The 12,670-nt window shown below is 42.5% G+C and overlaps 1 protein-coding gene across 1 annotated transcript in view; it reads left to right on the forward strand.

Moving 5' to 3' along the window:
* Positions 1 to 12,670, forward strand: part of LOC126481135 (adipocyte plasma membrane-associated protein Hemomucin-like) — a 231,047-nt gene that overhangs the window by 172,018 nt on the left and 46,359 nt on the right. The window contains exon 6 of the mRNA XM_050104685.1: positions 10,137 to 10,271. Within this exon, the coding sequence (XP_049960642.1) occupies positions 10,137 to 10,271 (135 nt within the window). The remainder of the gene's footprint in view (positions 1 to 10,136; positions 10,272 to 12,670) is intronic.

Consider the following 12,670-nt stretch of genomic DNA (forward strand, 5'->3'; position numbering starts at 1 on the left):
GTGACAGAAAAAGAAAATGCGAAATAGGCTGTAGTAAAGAACTGTGTAAATAACAGAGGTTTCTAATATACAGTAACGACAAAACGACAACGTTTTGTTTCCAGTTTTTAGGAGGTCACAACAAGATTACAGATTTCCTGCTTGGGAAACAGCAGCGACAAGGCTGGCAATAACATTTCGTTAGCTAGTAACGGGTGACCTACATACCAGTTTGAACTACGTATTTCGCATTTCAGATCAAAGCTTTTCAGTGATTATTATTGACAATGAGAAATATTTAAAGGAGGTTTCTAGTCATTACGAATAGGTTAATTAACTTTCAAAGGGTCATTTGTATTTTATTTTATAAATAAAGTTGTTTACACAATTTTAACCATGAAAGATTATACCTGTAGGGCGCGACAAATCTAAAAATTTCGTAGACGCTACAATTCACTTGAACGGAGGTTGTGTTTTCCAATTTTGTGGTTTTTTGCATCATCAATTTCTTTCATTTCCATTTCTAATAATTTGTTGACGAGCTACGGATACTCCATCATTTCTTTTGTTCAGATGTCAGGCTCCTTGTCACACAGTTTTCATATGCATTTTTCATAAATTTCTGGCTTATTCGTGTGTGTTTTTCACATTTACAAACTTATGGTATCTTATTCTTTACATTAATATGATCGAAGACTTTTTATTTAATACTTGACGCTCAGGGTACCAAATCTCAAATTTTTATCCCCACAATCTTTAGAAGCTTCATTCCACACTACTTTTCGTTGTCTGTAATGATCTACAAATTTAAGCGTGTCTTCTCTGAATCAGTAGACATTATCGCACATAAATCCCTTCACAGCACTCTACAAAACGAAATACACATGGGCCCCAGCTGCCTGTCGCCTGCTAAAAAGAGCGAAGATTCCCACAGAAGACGGGAAGCAATGCGCTTAAAGCACGGCCTCCATTTCCGGGAAATTACGCATGCACAAATGGACATGCGTAGTTGGCCTATTGGAAATTCATGCGCATGCACTAAGTTGACCAGGAAAATGCTTCGCTTTGAAAGCGTCCTTTCTATTCGTCTCACTGCGTATTTCTTTCAGTTACCTTCTGTACCATACAGTAGTTTTTCTTTCTATGTGTGGTTTCATCGAGCTATAAGTATGTTTCTTGGCAGTGACACATCATGCCAAAGTTTCTTTCGTCCTTAACGTTTTGCACACCGGTGTACATAATGTTTCAAGCACGTGTTTAGTCTTTTCCAGAATAATGTCTCATTTGTGACTTTGTGAATCTCCTGGTCATTGTTGTCGGTTAGACAACATTGTATCTTCAGTGACTCGTGCTCCCATGTAAACGCGCAACCGTCTTTGGAACGTGTTTGGGTAATGAGGTTATGTCTCGTTTTAAAAATTTTCGACTAATCTGGACGGAGCGACTTTTTGTGCAGTGAAGGAGAAGTAGAAAGACTTGACTGAGGATGAAGCTGCCTACGTCTAATATTTAATTGAACAGAAACAACCACTGAGCCGACTGAATCACAAAATCGGAACAGCTGATTTCCAGACGCTATTTCTATAAAGCAGTTGACGATCGGAAAACTTATGTTCGACGGGTCTAACTTAACTGCCTCAGGCGTAAACATAAAACCAACACACCCAAAAACAGTTTCTGAATTTTGAGTTTCGTCTTTCGGAAGCTATATCGATGGAAACATAGTGACTGATGGTTAATAGGTTACATAACATATTATAATATCTAGCACAACACGAAAAAGCTTTGACACAACCGTTCTCAAACTTCGACACCATAGCGCCGAATCTTGCATAGCCCGACAGGGAGCCCTATTAGAAAGATACGTTTTCCGTCTCGGAAATCGTACAAATGTCATCGGCGTTTTTCTTACCCACCTTGTATAAACGAGTACTTATTTATCTTTTCCGTATTTAGAACGTCCCCTTGCATGTTACGGTGCGCATGTCTCAGTGTATGATTCGATAGTCTTCTGTCACCAACAGAATCAAGCGGCTAGAGCTGCTATCACTTGGGGAATGCAGTATCCGTTGCTAGTCTCCGTTAGGGGCGGCTTGTCTCACTTTCGCTCGCATGCAAGCAGTATGTGCATACCAAATGGCTTGCGTCGTTTGTCCCACCCTCGCTCGCTACTGTGGGTGTCCTTCAAGACACTTTCTCATGATCAGACTGTACGATGTGTTACTCAGCGCGATTGGCAACAAATGAAGCAATCCAAGACCTATTTTAACTACTCGCCTAACCAAATAAAAATAATTTAATTTATGATTAATGGCTGTGTAGTTTACTTTGTTCGTATTAGGAGTCTAACGTTCGGATTTCGCTCCCTAATAGTTTAGAGCAGGGGTTCCCAACAAAATTTTCTCGAGGACCCCCTCATAGACCATGATTAGTACCTTGTCATATCACAGTATCAAGTACTTAAAAAAGCCGAATTAAGAGTCTTTTTATACGTTTTCTATTTTTGGTACTTAGAAAAAACGTTGACATACTCATTAATGAACAAATTGAGCTTAAAACTTTATAAATTTAGCCATCATTGTTATTGTTAAATTTTTGATTATTGCTCAAAATCCTTGTCTTCAAATCTGGATGTTTAGTATAACAAACTCCTTAAAAAACTACATATTGAGCATGAACTGAAAATGACAGGACAAAATTAAAACTGAGTGTATTGGTCCATTTTTAACTATGCGAACTGTAGCTTCCGCGAAAACAACGCTTTATAAACACTACTGTTTTAATACAGAATATTGAATATGTAAACAACACGGTCTGTGAAAGCTCTGGCAATAAATTAACAATGGCCGATTGTCGTCTGAAATGCGAGTTTCTGTGTAAAGTAACTGTCAGTTGTCACCTACAAAGAGGCAGCGCGCGCAGTCTAACGGCTTACAGCAGAACTATTTGCCTCTACCTAATTCTAGTTTTGCGCTAGAGTGTGCTAGTGTCAGTTGGCTCTAGGAAGACGCTAGACACAGGAAGTTAGCGTTCGTTAAAGCCCTGCTCATGCAGGAAGCGGCCAAAACAAAAAAAATCTGTCATCATACGAAATATATACCCTTGGGGGTCCGCGGACCACCTGTTGGGAACCACTGGTTTAGAGTATTTTTCAGGAACTTCATACACAACATAACATTTTTTTTCAAGGCCTGTAATTGGTAGGGAGGTCTGTCATACACAGCATAATATTTTTTTCAAGGCCTGTAATTGGTAGGGAGGTCTGAATTCCGAACTGAAGAAAGCTGATGTACACGGGTGTCTGAGGAGAAATGATCAATGTACAGCCGTGTGATAGGAACGATCACTTGAGGCAAAAATGTCTAGTAAATGTGGGCTCTAAAATGCGTACGTCAAAAGCTATGAGCACTTCTTCATCTTCGATCTTTTCTCCTGCAAAGCTCTTTTTGTGGTATTGTACAGAGATCTCATTGCCACACCAAAGTTGGCAACGCGAATCGATACCACAGACATTAGTGAGGACTCGCTATTCGTGTAGACCACGTCTCCCCTCAGCACAGCTGCACCCTCACGTTGAGGTCAATGTATGTGTCGAGCTAGCCAGACCTCGCCCAGTTCGAGACCTCAGCTACAGTAGTCACCATCATAGTACTGGACCAATGCATGGCTAGTCCATAACAGTTGTGAATTATTCAGAGCTCCTGTGGTCAAGAAGAGTGTCAAAGTTCAGTAAACCTTTTATTCATTTATGTAATAAGATTAACTAATATTCCATGTGTTTCCAGAGTGGCCAAAGAACTCGCAGTTGTGGCTGGATGATTGTAGCTTCGCCTGGTCACAACACTTTGCTTTCCAAATTTTGAGAGGTGGTAGTATGGATCAAAATAAGACAATATTTTTCCAATAAACATGGGCTCTAAAGTGCCTACCTTAACAGCTATGAACACTTGTTCATCTTCGCTACTGTAAAACACAGTACTGAACAAGTGCTCATAGCTGTTAAGATATGTATTTTAGAGTCCATGTTTACTAGACAATTTTTTCTTGTTTTGGCCCCTACTACCTCCTCCCAAAATATATAAAGCAAGAAGCTTGCAGTATAAGAGATTTGTTGCACAGTATCGAAGACGAAAGAGCGCTCATAACTCCCAAGGCATGAATTTTAGTGCCCATGTTTACTAGAAATTTTTGCTTCGAATGATCGTTCTTGTCATAACCCTAAATATTGACCGTTCGTCCTGAGCCGCCCTGTATAGATTCCACGATTTGTAACGCCCTGTAATGTTCACACCCACTTTGAGATTGATGACCAGATTCGATGTCTTTCCCGTCACGTTTTGAAAGTACAAAATGCCAGAAGCAGCTAAGCCATCACGGGCGTTCATGTATTTCTTTTAACAAAGTTTACAAATGATCCAGGAACACTGGGAGACGTACTGAGATCGAATTACAGAGTTCGTGTAAATGCCACTGTAAAGAGAAACTCTGATAGTTTTTCATATCATAAAAAAATCGTTTATAGGGGTCTTGTGTGATTGCGCAGGCGTTGTACACTTTCTGACGTATTCATACGATGCACGGTCATAAAGTTTTAATTATCACCTCGAAAAAATAAAGTTACGCATTTAATCTTTGTCTTGTTTGCAAGTACAGGCCTGCAGTAGTGCTGCTCATTGAAACATCGTGCCCCTGTACTTCAGCACGCTAGAGGAGCAAAAATAAAAGACGCAGCCATTCTTTAAAATGAAGCATCATGAGGTAATTCGCCTATGGCAGCAACGGAAATGCTATAACTATGTCAGTCCTATCCAGATTTCATCTTCAACCGTCTGATTTACCGAGCCCGCTATCAACGGGTTGCGCCATTTTATTTTGGCTACTCCAGCGCCGTGCTGTGGAGCTGGGATTTCAATTTTCATCTGGTCTTCAGACATGTGCCTGCACACAAACAGAAACATAATTGCGTAACTTTCATTTTTCGAGATGATGATTAAAACTCTTTGTTTACCCTTGTATGTTTCGCCACCTACAAATACAGCTTTCTAGAAGGTACCTCTAGAACTCAACAACGCCATATTTAAAATCAGCACTTAGCAAGTTTTTATAAGGCCTCATAGAAGAAAAAACCATACGCAATCAGTTCTGATCCTCCCGATATCGATCAGTGTAGCACAAGTAAACACCTGATTCTTTAAATAATCGAACAGCTTTAGCCGTACGATTGCAGTTCAGTTAAGGTGCTAAATATTTGACTTTAAGCATGTAAGCGAGAAAAAGTTTGTAAAAGGTTTGAAGTTATATCTAAAGTTTGCTGTAAATCGCCAAGTGCTCTCATTATGGTGCACTTTTAAGCAAAAGCAAGTTTTTCGCGCACCACAATGTTTATGACGTCATATTTACCGAACTACGTGTCATACAACGATATAATTTTGCAGTTACATCCAGTGGTATATGTGGATACTGTCTGCTAAATGCACTGCGAATAGAGTTAGTAGTAAAGAAGTACTAAATTAAAACATCATGTCTGATGCTAAAGTTTTACTCCATGAACAGTGAAAATGTAGTAGATGGTAAACTTTAATCATTCATCATTTTGCGGGGGCTGTCAGAGACATAAGTTTTGTAAGGATTTGAAATTATGTGTAAAGTCTGTGGCAAGTCACTAAGCGCTCTTATTCTCAAATAATGGATTTATAATATCCGTATATTTGCGCGCCATCAGTTACGCTGCGTCAAGAGACCCGCACAGCTTCTTAACAGTAATAGTTGTCTTATTCAGTAAAGCTTTTAACATAAGATTGTACCTCTTTATGAATAGATTATGATAGCATTTTTAATTTGATCAGTAATTACACGATATATTAAAAATCAAATTTTTCTTGTCCCTGGATAGCGTTAGATAGGTAACCTGCAACTGATACTGGGTTCCAGGATAGTCGCTTAGTAATACAGACTAGGAAAAAAGTTCCAACACCAAAAAATAATTAATGTACACTAATGAAACTTCGGGATTACTTTGGTCTAGATAGCATATTCAAGTGCTTAACATTGCAAGATCACACGTTAATGCAAGCGCGAGTTAAGTCATTGCAAATGTGAAATTCTGGTACATAATAATCGGTGTAAACGTGCATGCATTGTCTTTCTTGTACAGGTGCCGGACGTCAGTTTCATGCCTGTTGCACTTGGTCTGCCAATACAGGGATGGTTAAGGCTGTTTGCTGCAATTGTAGTCCTATGATGTTCCATATGTGCTCGACTGGAGACAGATCGGATGATAGAGCAAGCTAAGACAACATTTCGACACTCTGTAGAGCATCATGTGCAAAAACAGCGGTATGTGGGCTAGCGTTATGCTAATGGAAAACAACGCCTGGAACACGATTCTTGAACGGCAGCACAACGACTCGAATCACCAGATTGACGTAGAAATTTTTTGTCATGGTGTGTGGGTTAACCATGAGAGTGCTGTCATACGAAATCGCACCCCCAGCCGGCCGTTGTGACCGTGCGGTTCTAGGCGCTTCAGTCCGGAACCGCGCTACTGCTTCGGTCGCAGGTTCGAATCCTGCCTCGGGCATGGATGTGTGTGGTGTCCTTAGGTTAGTTAGCTGTAAGTAGTTCTAAGTCTATGGGACTGATGACCCCAGATGTTAAGTCCCATAGTGCTTAGAGCCTTTTGAACCATTTTTTGCACCCCAGACCGTCACTCCAGAAGTAGATCCAGTGTGTCTAGCGCGCAAATAGGTTGGTTTCAGGCATTCAACTGGGCTCCTTCTAATCAACACACGGCCATCACTGGCAACGAGGCAGAACCAGCTTTCGTCAGAAAACACAACAGATCTCCACCCTGCTCTCCAGTGAGCTCTTGCTTGACACTACTGAAGTCGCAAATGACAGTGGTGCGTGTTGAATGGAATGCCCGCTACAGGGCGCCTGTCTCGTAGTTGTCCTTGAAGTAACCGATTTGTAACAGTTCTTTGTGTCACTGTGATGCCAACTGGTGTTCAAATTGCTGCTGCAGATGCAGTACAACGCGCCAGAGACATACGCCAAACACGACGGTTTTTTTTTAACTCGATGGTTCCACGTGGCCGTCCGGAGACCAGTCCTCTTTAGACCGTACATTTTCGTGAGCCCCACTGCCAGCAGTCACGTAGCGTGGCTACATTCCTGCCAAGACTTTCTGCAACATCGCGGAAAAAAAGCACCCAGCTTCTCGTAGCCCTGTTACACGACCTCGTTCAAACTCAGTACGGATTGATAATGGCGTCTTTGACTCCTTAAAGGCATCCTTGACTAACATCACCTCACCACGTCCAGTCTCAACGTTAGTCCGCAGCTCGTGGTCGCGTTCTCGCTTCCCGAGCACGGGGCCCCGGGTTCGATTCCCGGTGGGGTCAGGGATTTTCACCTGCCTCGAGATGACTGGGTGTTTGTGTTGTCCTTATCATTTCATCATCATTCATGAAAGTGGCGAAACTGGACTGAGCAAAGGTTGGGAATTTGTACGGGCGCTGATAACCGCGTAGTTGAGACCCCCACAAACCAAACATCATTATCACCATCATCTCAACGGTAACTAAAGCTCACAACCGTCACAGCGTGTATTTAAAGCAATCCTCATAGTGGCGCTACTAGCGCCACTCTTGTGAGACTGGAGCGAAATTTGAAGAGGCATCATCTGTGAGTTGTAGAAATACGTTTACCAACTTTCATTTCTGTCGCAAAACTCCTTCATGGCGCTGCGATTTTTTTTCCGTCAGTGTAACGCAGCTTCTACAATGCTCCTCTGGAGCTCAACAACGACGTGTTTAAAATCAACGCTTACGTAAGATTTTAAAGGTCCCATAGGAAAAAAATCATACGTAATCAGTCAAGACGATCCCGAAACCGAACAGTGAAACATATGCCTCATATTACTCATCCAACCCTTACATACTGCAGCTGGGCCTTCAGGTAAGTTCAACCACGGAAATGAAATGAGTCCTCGATCTCATATGATGAGAATATGTCATAATCCTTTTGCATTTGAGACGCTAGATACGTGTTCAAGCAAGTACACCAGAAGGATATCCCATGATGTTTTCGACAGAATTGTAGGTCGCAAACATTCATCCATAATAAATCAAACCGGTAATGAACGAACTCATGTGATTTTCGCACTAGGGTTCACGCAAAATACCGTGGCACCGTCGCAGAAACGCAACGTCGTCGCGAGCACTGGGCGATTTCGTCTTGCGTGGCCGGGCCGTCTGAGTATCTCATACCAACCAGCACGTTTTGAGTGTTGTCGTTGCTACATGGATTGGACAAAAACACAGAGACGCCACGAGAAATGCACGCTTGAACATAAAACAGACGCTAGCTAAGGCTGCTGGTGGCACTGTTGTACTAGTACGGGGTGTTCATAAAGTCTGTCCGCAGAGCCGTGCGTGCCGTATGCCGCAGTGAATATACCGAAATGAAACTCAGTGAAATACAAGTTATTAATTTATTGAATATTCATTTTTACTTACAAATTTTCACATTAAATGTTGAATGTGTCCCCCCTGTTGTTGAATACACAATTCAATTCGTCTAATCATGTTTCCAAACACAAACTGTAACATTTCTTCTGTAACAGAAGCAGTGAAAGTGAATATTGCAGTTTTCAATTCATCGATGAAATTTGGACGGTTTTTATAGATAGCTGCTTTCGTTGCACCCCAGAAGAAAAAGTCAGGTGTTGTTAAGTCAGGCGATCGTGGAGGCCAAAGTCCCTGTGAAATTGTGCGATCACCAAAAATATCAGCAAGCAGTGACACTGAAACGCGAGCTGCATGCGCGGTTGCACCAAATGGTTCAAATGACTCTAAGCACTACGGGACTTAACATCTGAGGTCATCAGTCCCCTAGACTTAGAACTACGTAAACCTAACTAACCTAAGGACATCACACACATCCATGCCCGAGGCAGGATTCGAACCTGCGACCGTAGCAGCCGCGCGCTTCCGAACTGAAGCGCCTAGAACTGCTCGGCTACAGCGGCCGGCTTTGGTGTACGACGCGCCATAGATGGCAGGAGTGAAAGACGGCTGCGCCGATGTGTACAGGCGAATAGATGTGCACCTGTTGAGCAACTGACCGGCCTGCTGAACCGTGGGGCTACCAACAGTGGCTCCTCATCGACCATTCAGCGAACATTGCTGCATATGGACCTCCGCAGCAGGCGCCTGTTTCATGCATTCTTGCAGAGTGCTGTTCAGATGCAATACAGCGACTGGACTTTCACTGAGTGGCGATAGGTGGCCTTTTCAGATGAATTACGATTTATGTTCCCTCGGACAGATGGCCGTCAGCGTCTACGCAGTGAAACGTCAGAAAGCAAACATCTTACAACAATCTCCGGTAGGGTCCAGGCAGAAAACGGGAGCGTCAGTGGGATGTTTTGTGCCATTCCCTGGATTATCTCGCCATTCTGCAACACACAATGGATCAACACAAGTATGCTTCTATCCCGGGGGACCATATGCACTCCAACGGCAGTTTGTTTTTCCTTGGCACGATGGCATCTCCCAGCAGTATAATGCAACGTGTCACAAAGTTCACAGTGTACGTGTGTGGTTCGAAGAACACCAGGATGCGTCTACCATACTCCCCTGGCCCCCAAACGCCCCGGATTTAAAGCCAATCGAGGATCTATGGGACCACCTCGATCGGGCTGTTCGCGTCATCGATCCTCAGCCGAGAAATCTATAGCAGCTGGACACAGCAGTGGAGTTGGCACCTTCCAGAGCCTCACTGACTTCCTGCACGTCTCGCAGCGGTTCGCGCTGCAAAAGGTATTTGCTCAGGCTTCTGACATGTGGTCACATAATGTGACTAGAAAGTGTATTCCCATAAGCGTGAAATACCGCTTCGTGATATTTTTATTCTTTCGTGACATTTTTATTCTTTCTTGCCTAAAGTTAACTGCTAATCATCCAACGCACGTTATTGACAAATATTGGAATTAAGAATATTAAGGGAATCTGTAATTCAGATCTCCTGTTCACAGTAAGTCCATGAAACTTATATAATCTGTAGCCCTTTTTCACAGTTCATAAGATGTGTTTGAGTACTTGGTGTGGATTTCACAAACTGTGTGGTATTTGGGTCGTGTTTTTGTGTGGCAGGGTGCTGCGACTGGACGCAGAGACGGGCACCAACACCGTCTTGGCCGACGAACTACGCTTCCCCAATGGCCTGCTCTTGACACCTGACCAGAGCCACCTGTACATCGCAGAGACTGGCCGCAACAGGATTCTCAGGTGAGGGTCTCTGACTGCACCACTCCTCATCACTGTGGAGGCAGGCAGCAACAAAGGGAATTCCCTACACAACCACTATAAACATTGGCACTGGTAAGAGCACTGTAACGAGTCCCGATTAAATATGAAAAGTTTATGAAGAACATACGAGAGTCATTCAATAAATAATGCCTCACATTTTATTTCTCAGAACATATTTACTTTTAAGAGCTAGAGCTTGGTGACAATATCAGTCAACATTTTTTTTACATGTACTATTTTTTTACCTGGTCTCCTTTACGTTCTATGTCCGTCCGCCCCGATAGCTGAGTAGTCAGCGTGACGGATTACCGTCCTACGGGCCCGGGTTCGATTCCCGGCTAGGTCGAGGATTTTCTCCGCTCAGGGACTGGGTGTTGTGCTGTCTTCATCATTATTTCATCCCCACCCGGCGCGTAGGTTGCCCAATGTGGCGTAGAATGTAGTAAGACCTGCACCAAGGCGGCCGGACCTACCCCGCAAGGGGCCTCCCGGCCACTGACGCCAAACGCTCATTTCCATTTACCTTACTCCAGCCTTGTGTAAGAGCGTGTATTCCTTGTTGGTAAAAGCTCTAGACTTGTGCTCATAGCCACGTTTTCACTGCATGAATTTCATTCTCATCACATTCGAAAGTGTGTTCCGTTGAGAGTGTCCTTTAGTGGCTCAAACAAATGGAAGTCAAAGAGCGACAGATCTGGACTATAAGATGGATGACTCAATGGTGTCGAACCAAAACTGGAGATGTGTTCCTGGATTCTGAGACTTTTGTGTGTGTGTGCATTGTCCTCTTGGAGAAAGATTAATTTTTTGGGTTCTTGTCAGAGTGGACACATCGGAATCGATCGGTTCTTGAGTTTGTTCAGAGCCTTCACGTTTATCCCTGGATTAATGGTTGACCCTTTTGGCAACACGTTCACAAGAATGGCGGCTTCACTACTCCAAAAGGCTGTCATCATGAGCTGCCTTGAAATTTTCCTTTTTTGGTGATTGCGAGTGGAGCCATACCAGTGACTGAGTTTTTGATTTCGGCTCAGTCATGCATCCAGATTCCGTCACTATAATAATATGTAACAGAAATATCTTACCATTTGCCTCCGACTTCTCTAACGGTGGAGATGATATGGCTTTTTTTTTTAAATCTTATTGTCTGTTGTGAATATTCATGCAAACCAATCTTGAGCACATCTTTGAATATCTAAGACTCTCAGTTATTGCACACGTACTTCCAGTTCTCTCTGATAGCTGTGGAACCAATTGTCACATTGTGATCTCCACGAGTAATGGCATCCACGCGATTCTCCGTGTCAGGTGCACCTAAAGCGGGCGATAATGGAGCTCTGCTGCCCCTGACGGTTTAATTCCCCTTTATCCATCGCCTAACAGTACTATATCAAGTGAGTCATTACCATACACTTCACACAAACATATATGATCGTTCACCACGGTTTCTTTCCCTCAACCGATAATTCAATTACAGCTCGTTGCTTGTAATGAGTGTCTTGAGTAGACACCATTTTGATGGTTCATTGCGGCTCTGCCATCCGTCGGAATTGTCCGAACGTGCAGAAGAAACATCAAATTTGAAGCACCGAAAAGGGCTTTATCTTGGATTAATCAACGGCTGTAAAAAAAAATCAAAAACATTGGAGCTTCATTTATTGAACGACCTTCGTATTTTATGCTGTCCCGAACTTGTGCTGTCCCGCAACCACCACAACAGCGTCTGTATCTGATACTTGATTCTATATTTTTGTTTTGATTCACTGTCCCTTTGAGGTTAGTAAGTTTTAACTTTGTCGTCGACTGAACTTCCACGATATAACCTACACCATAATCATAAATACAGCAGACATCTGTTCTCAATAAATAATTGACTGTATAGTCTTAATTTCTTGTATAACTGCAGTTTCGTCTCATTTTAGCAATAAGTAAGGTAAAGAAAGATTCTTCATTTTTTTCCAACGATCACTTTCAGAAATCGTCCTAAAATTCAATTACTAACTCTGTTTGTTGCCCATACAACCAGCAATGCTGTTTAAGCTAACACTTAATGACACTGGCGAATCATTACTTCTCTATTAGCGATTGTACTTGAAAATAATACATTTCAACGATAGTATTCCATAGGCTTAGCTCTCATACAACTGGACTTTGTACTTTTATATAACTCGTATCATCAATGACAAGATCCACTGCAGTTCCATTTTTTTTTCATTTCCTAAAGGAAAGCACCACCCGGTTTCGGGACCTATGTCTCATCCTCAGGTTCATATAAAATATGAGTCCATAAATGTCGAATAACAGAAGTTAAACTAGGTTAAAATAGTGCAGCAATGATACATGGCATAAAACCTTCTCAATTCAGAGTTCGAAATTGC

Source organism: Schistocerca serialis, chromosome 5, assembly GCF_023864345.2.
Source record: "Schistocerca serialis cubense isolate TAMUIC-IGC-003099 chromosome 5, iqSchSeri2.2, whole genome shotgun sequence".
NCBI classification, from domain to species: Eukaryota; Metazoa; Arthropoda; class Insecta; order Orthoptera; family Acrididae; genus Schistocerca; species Schistocerca serialis.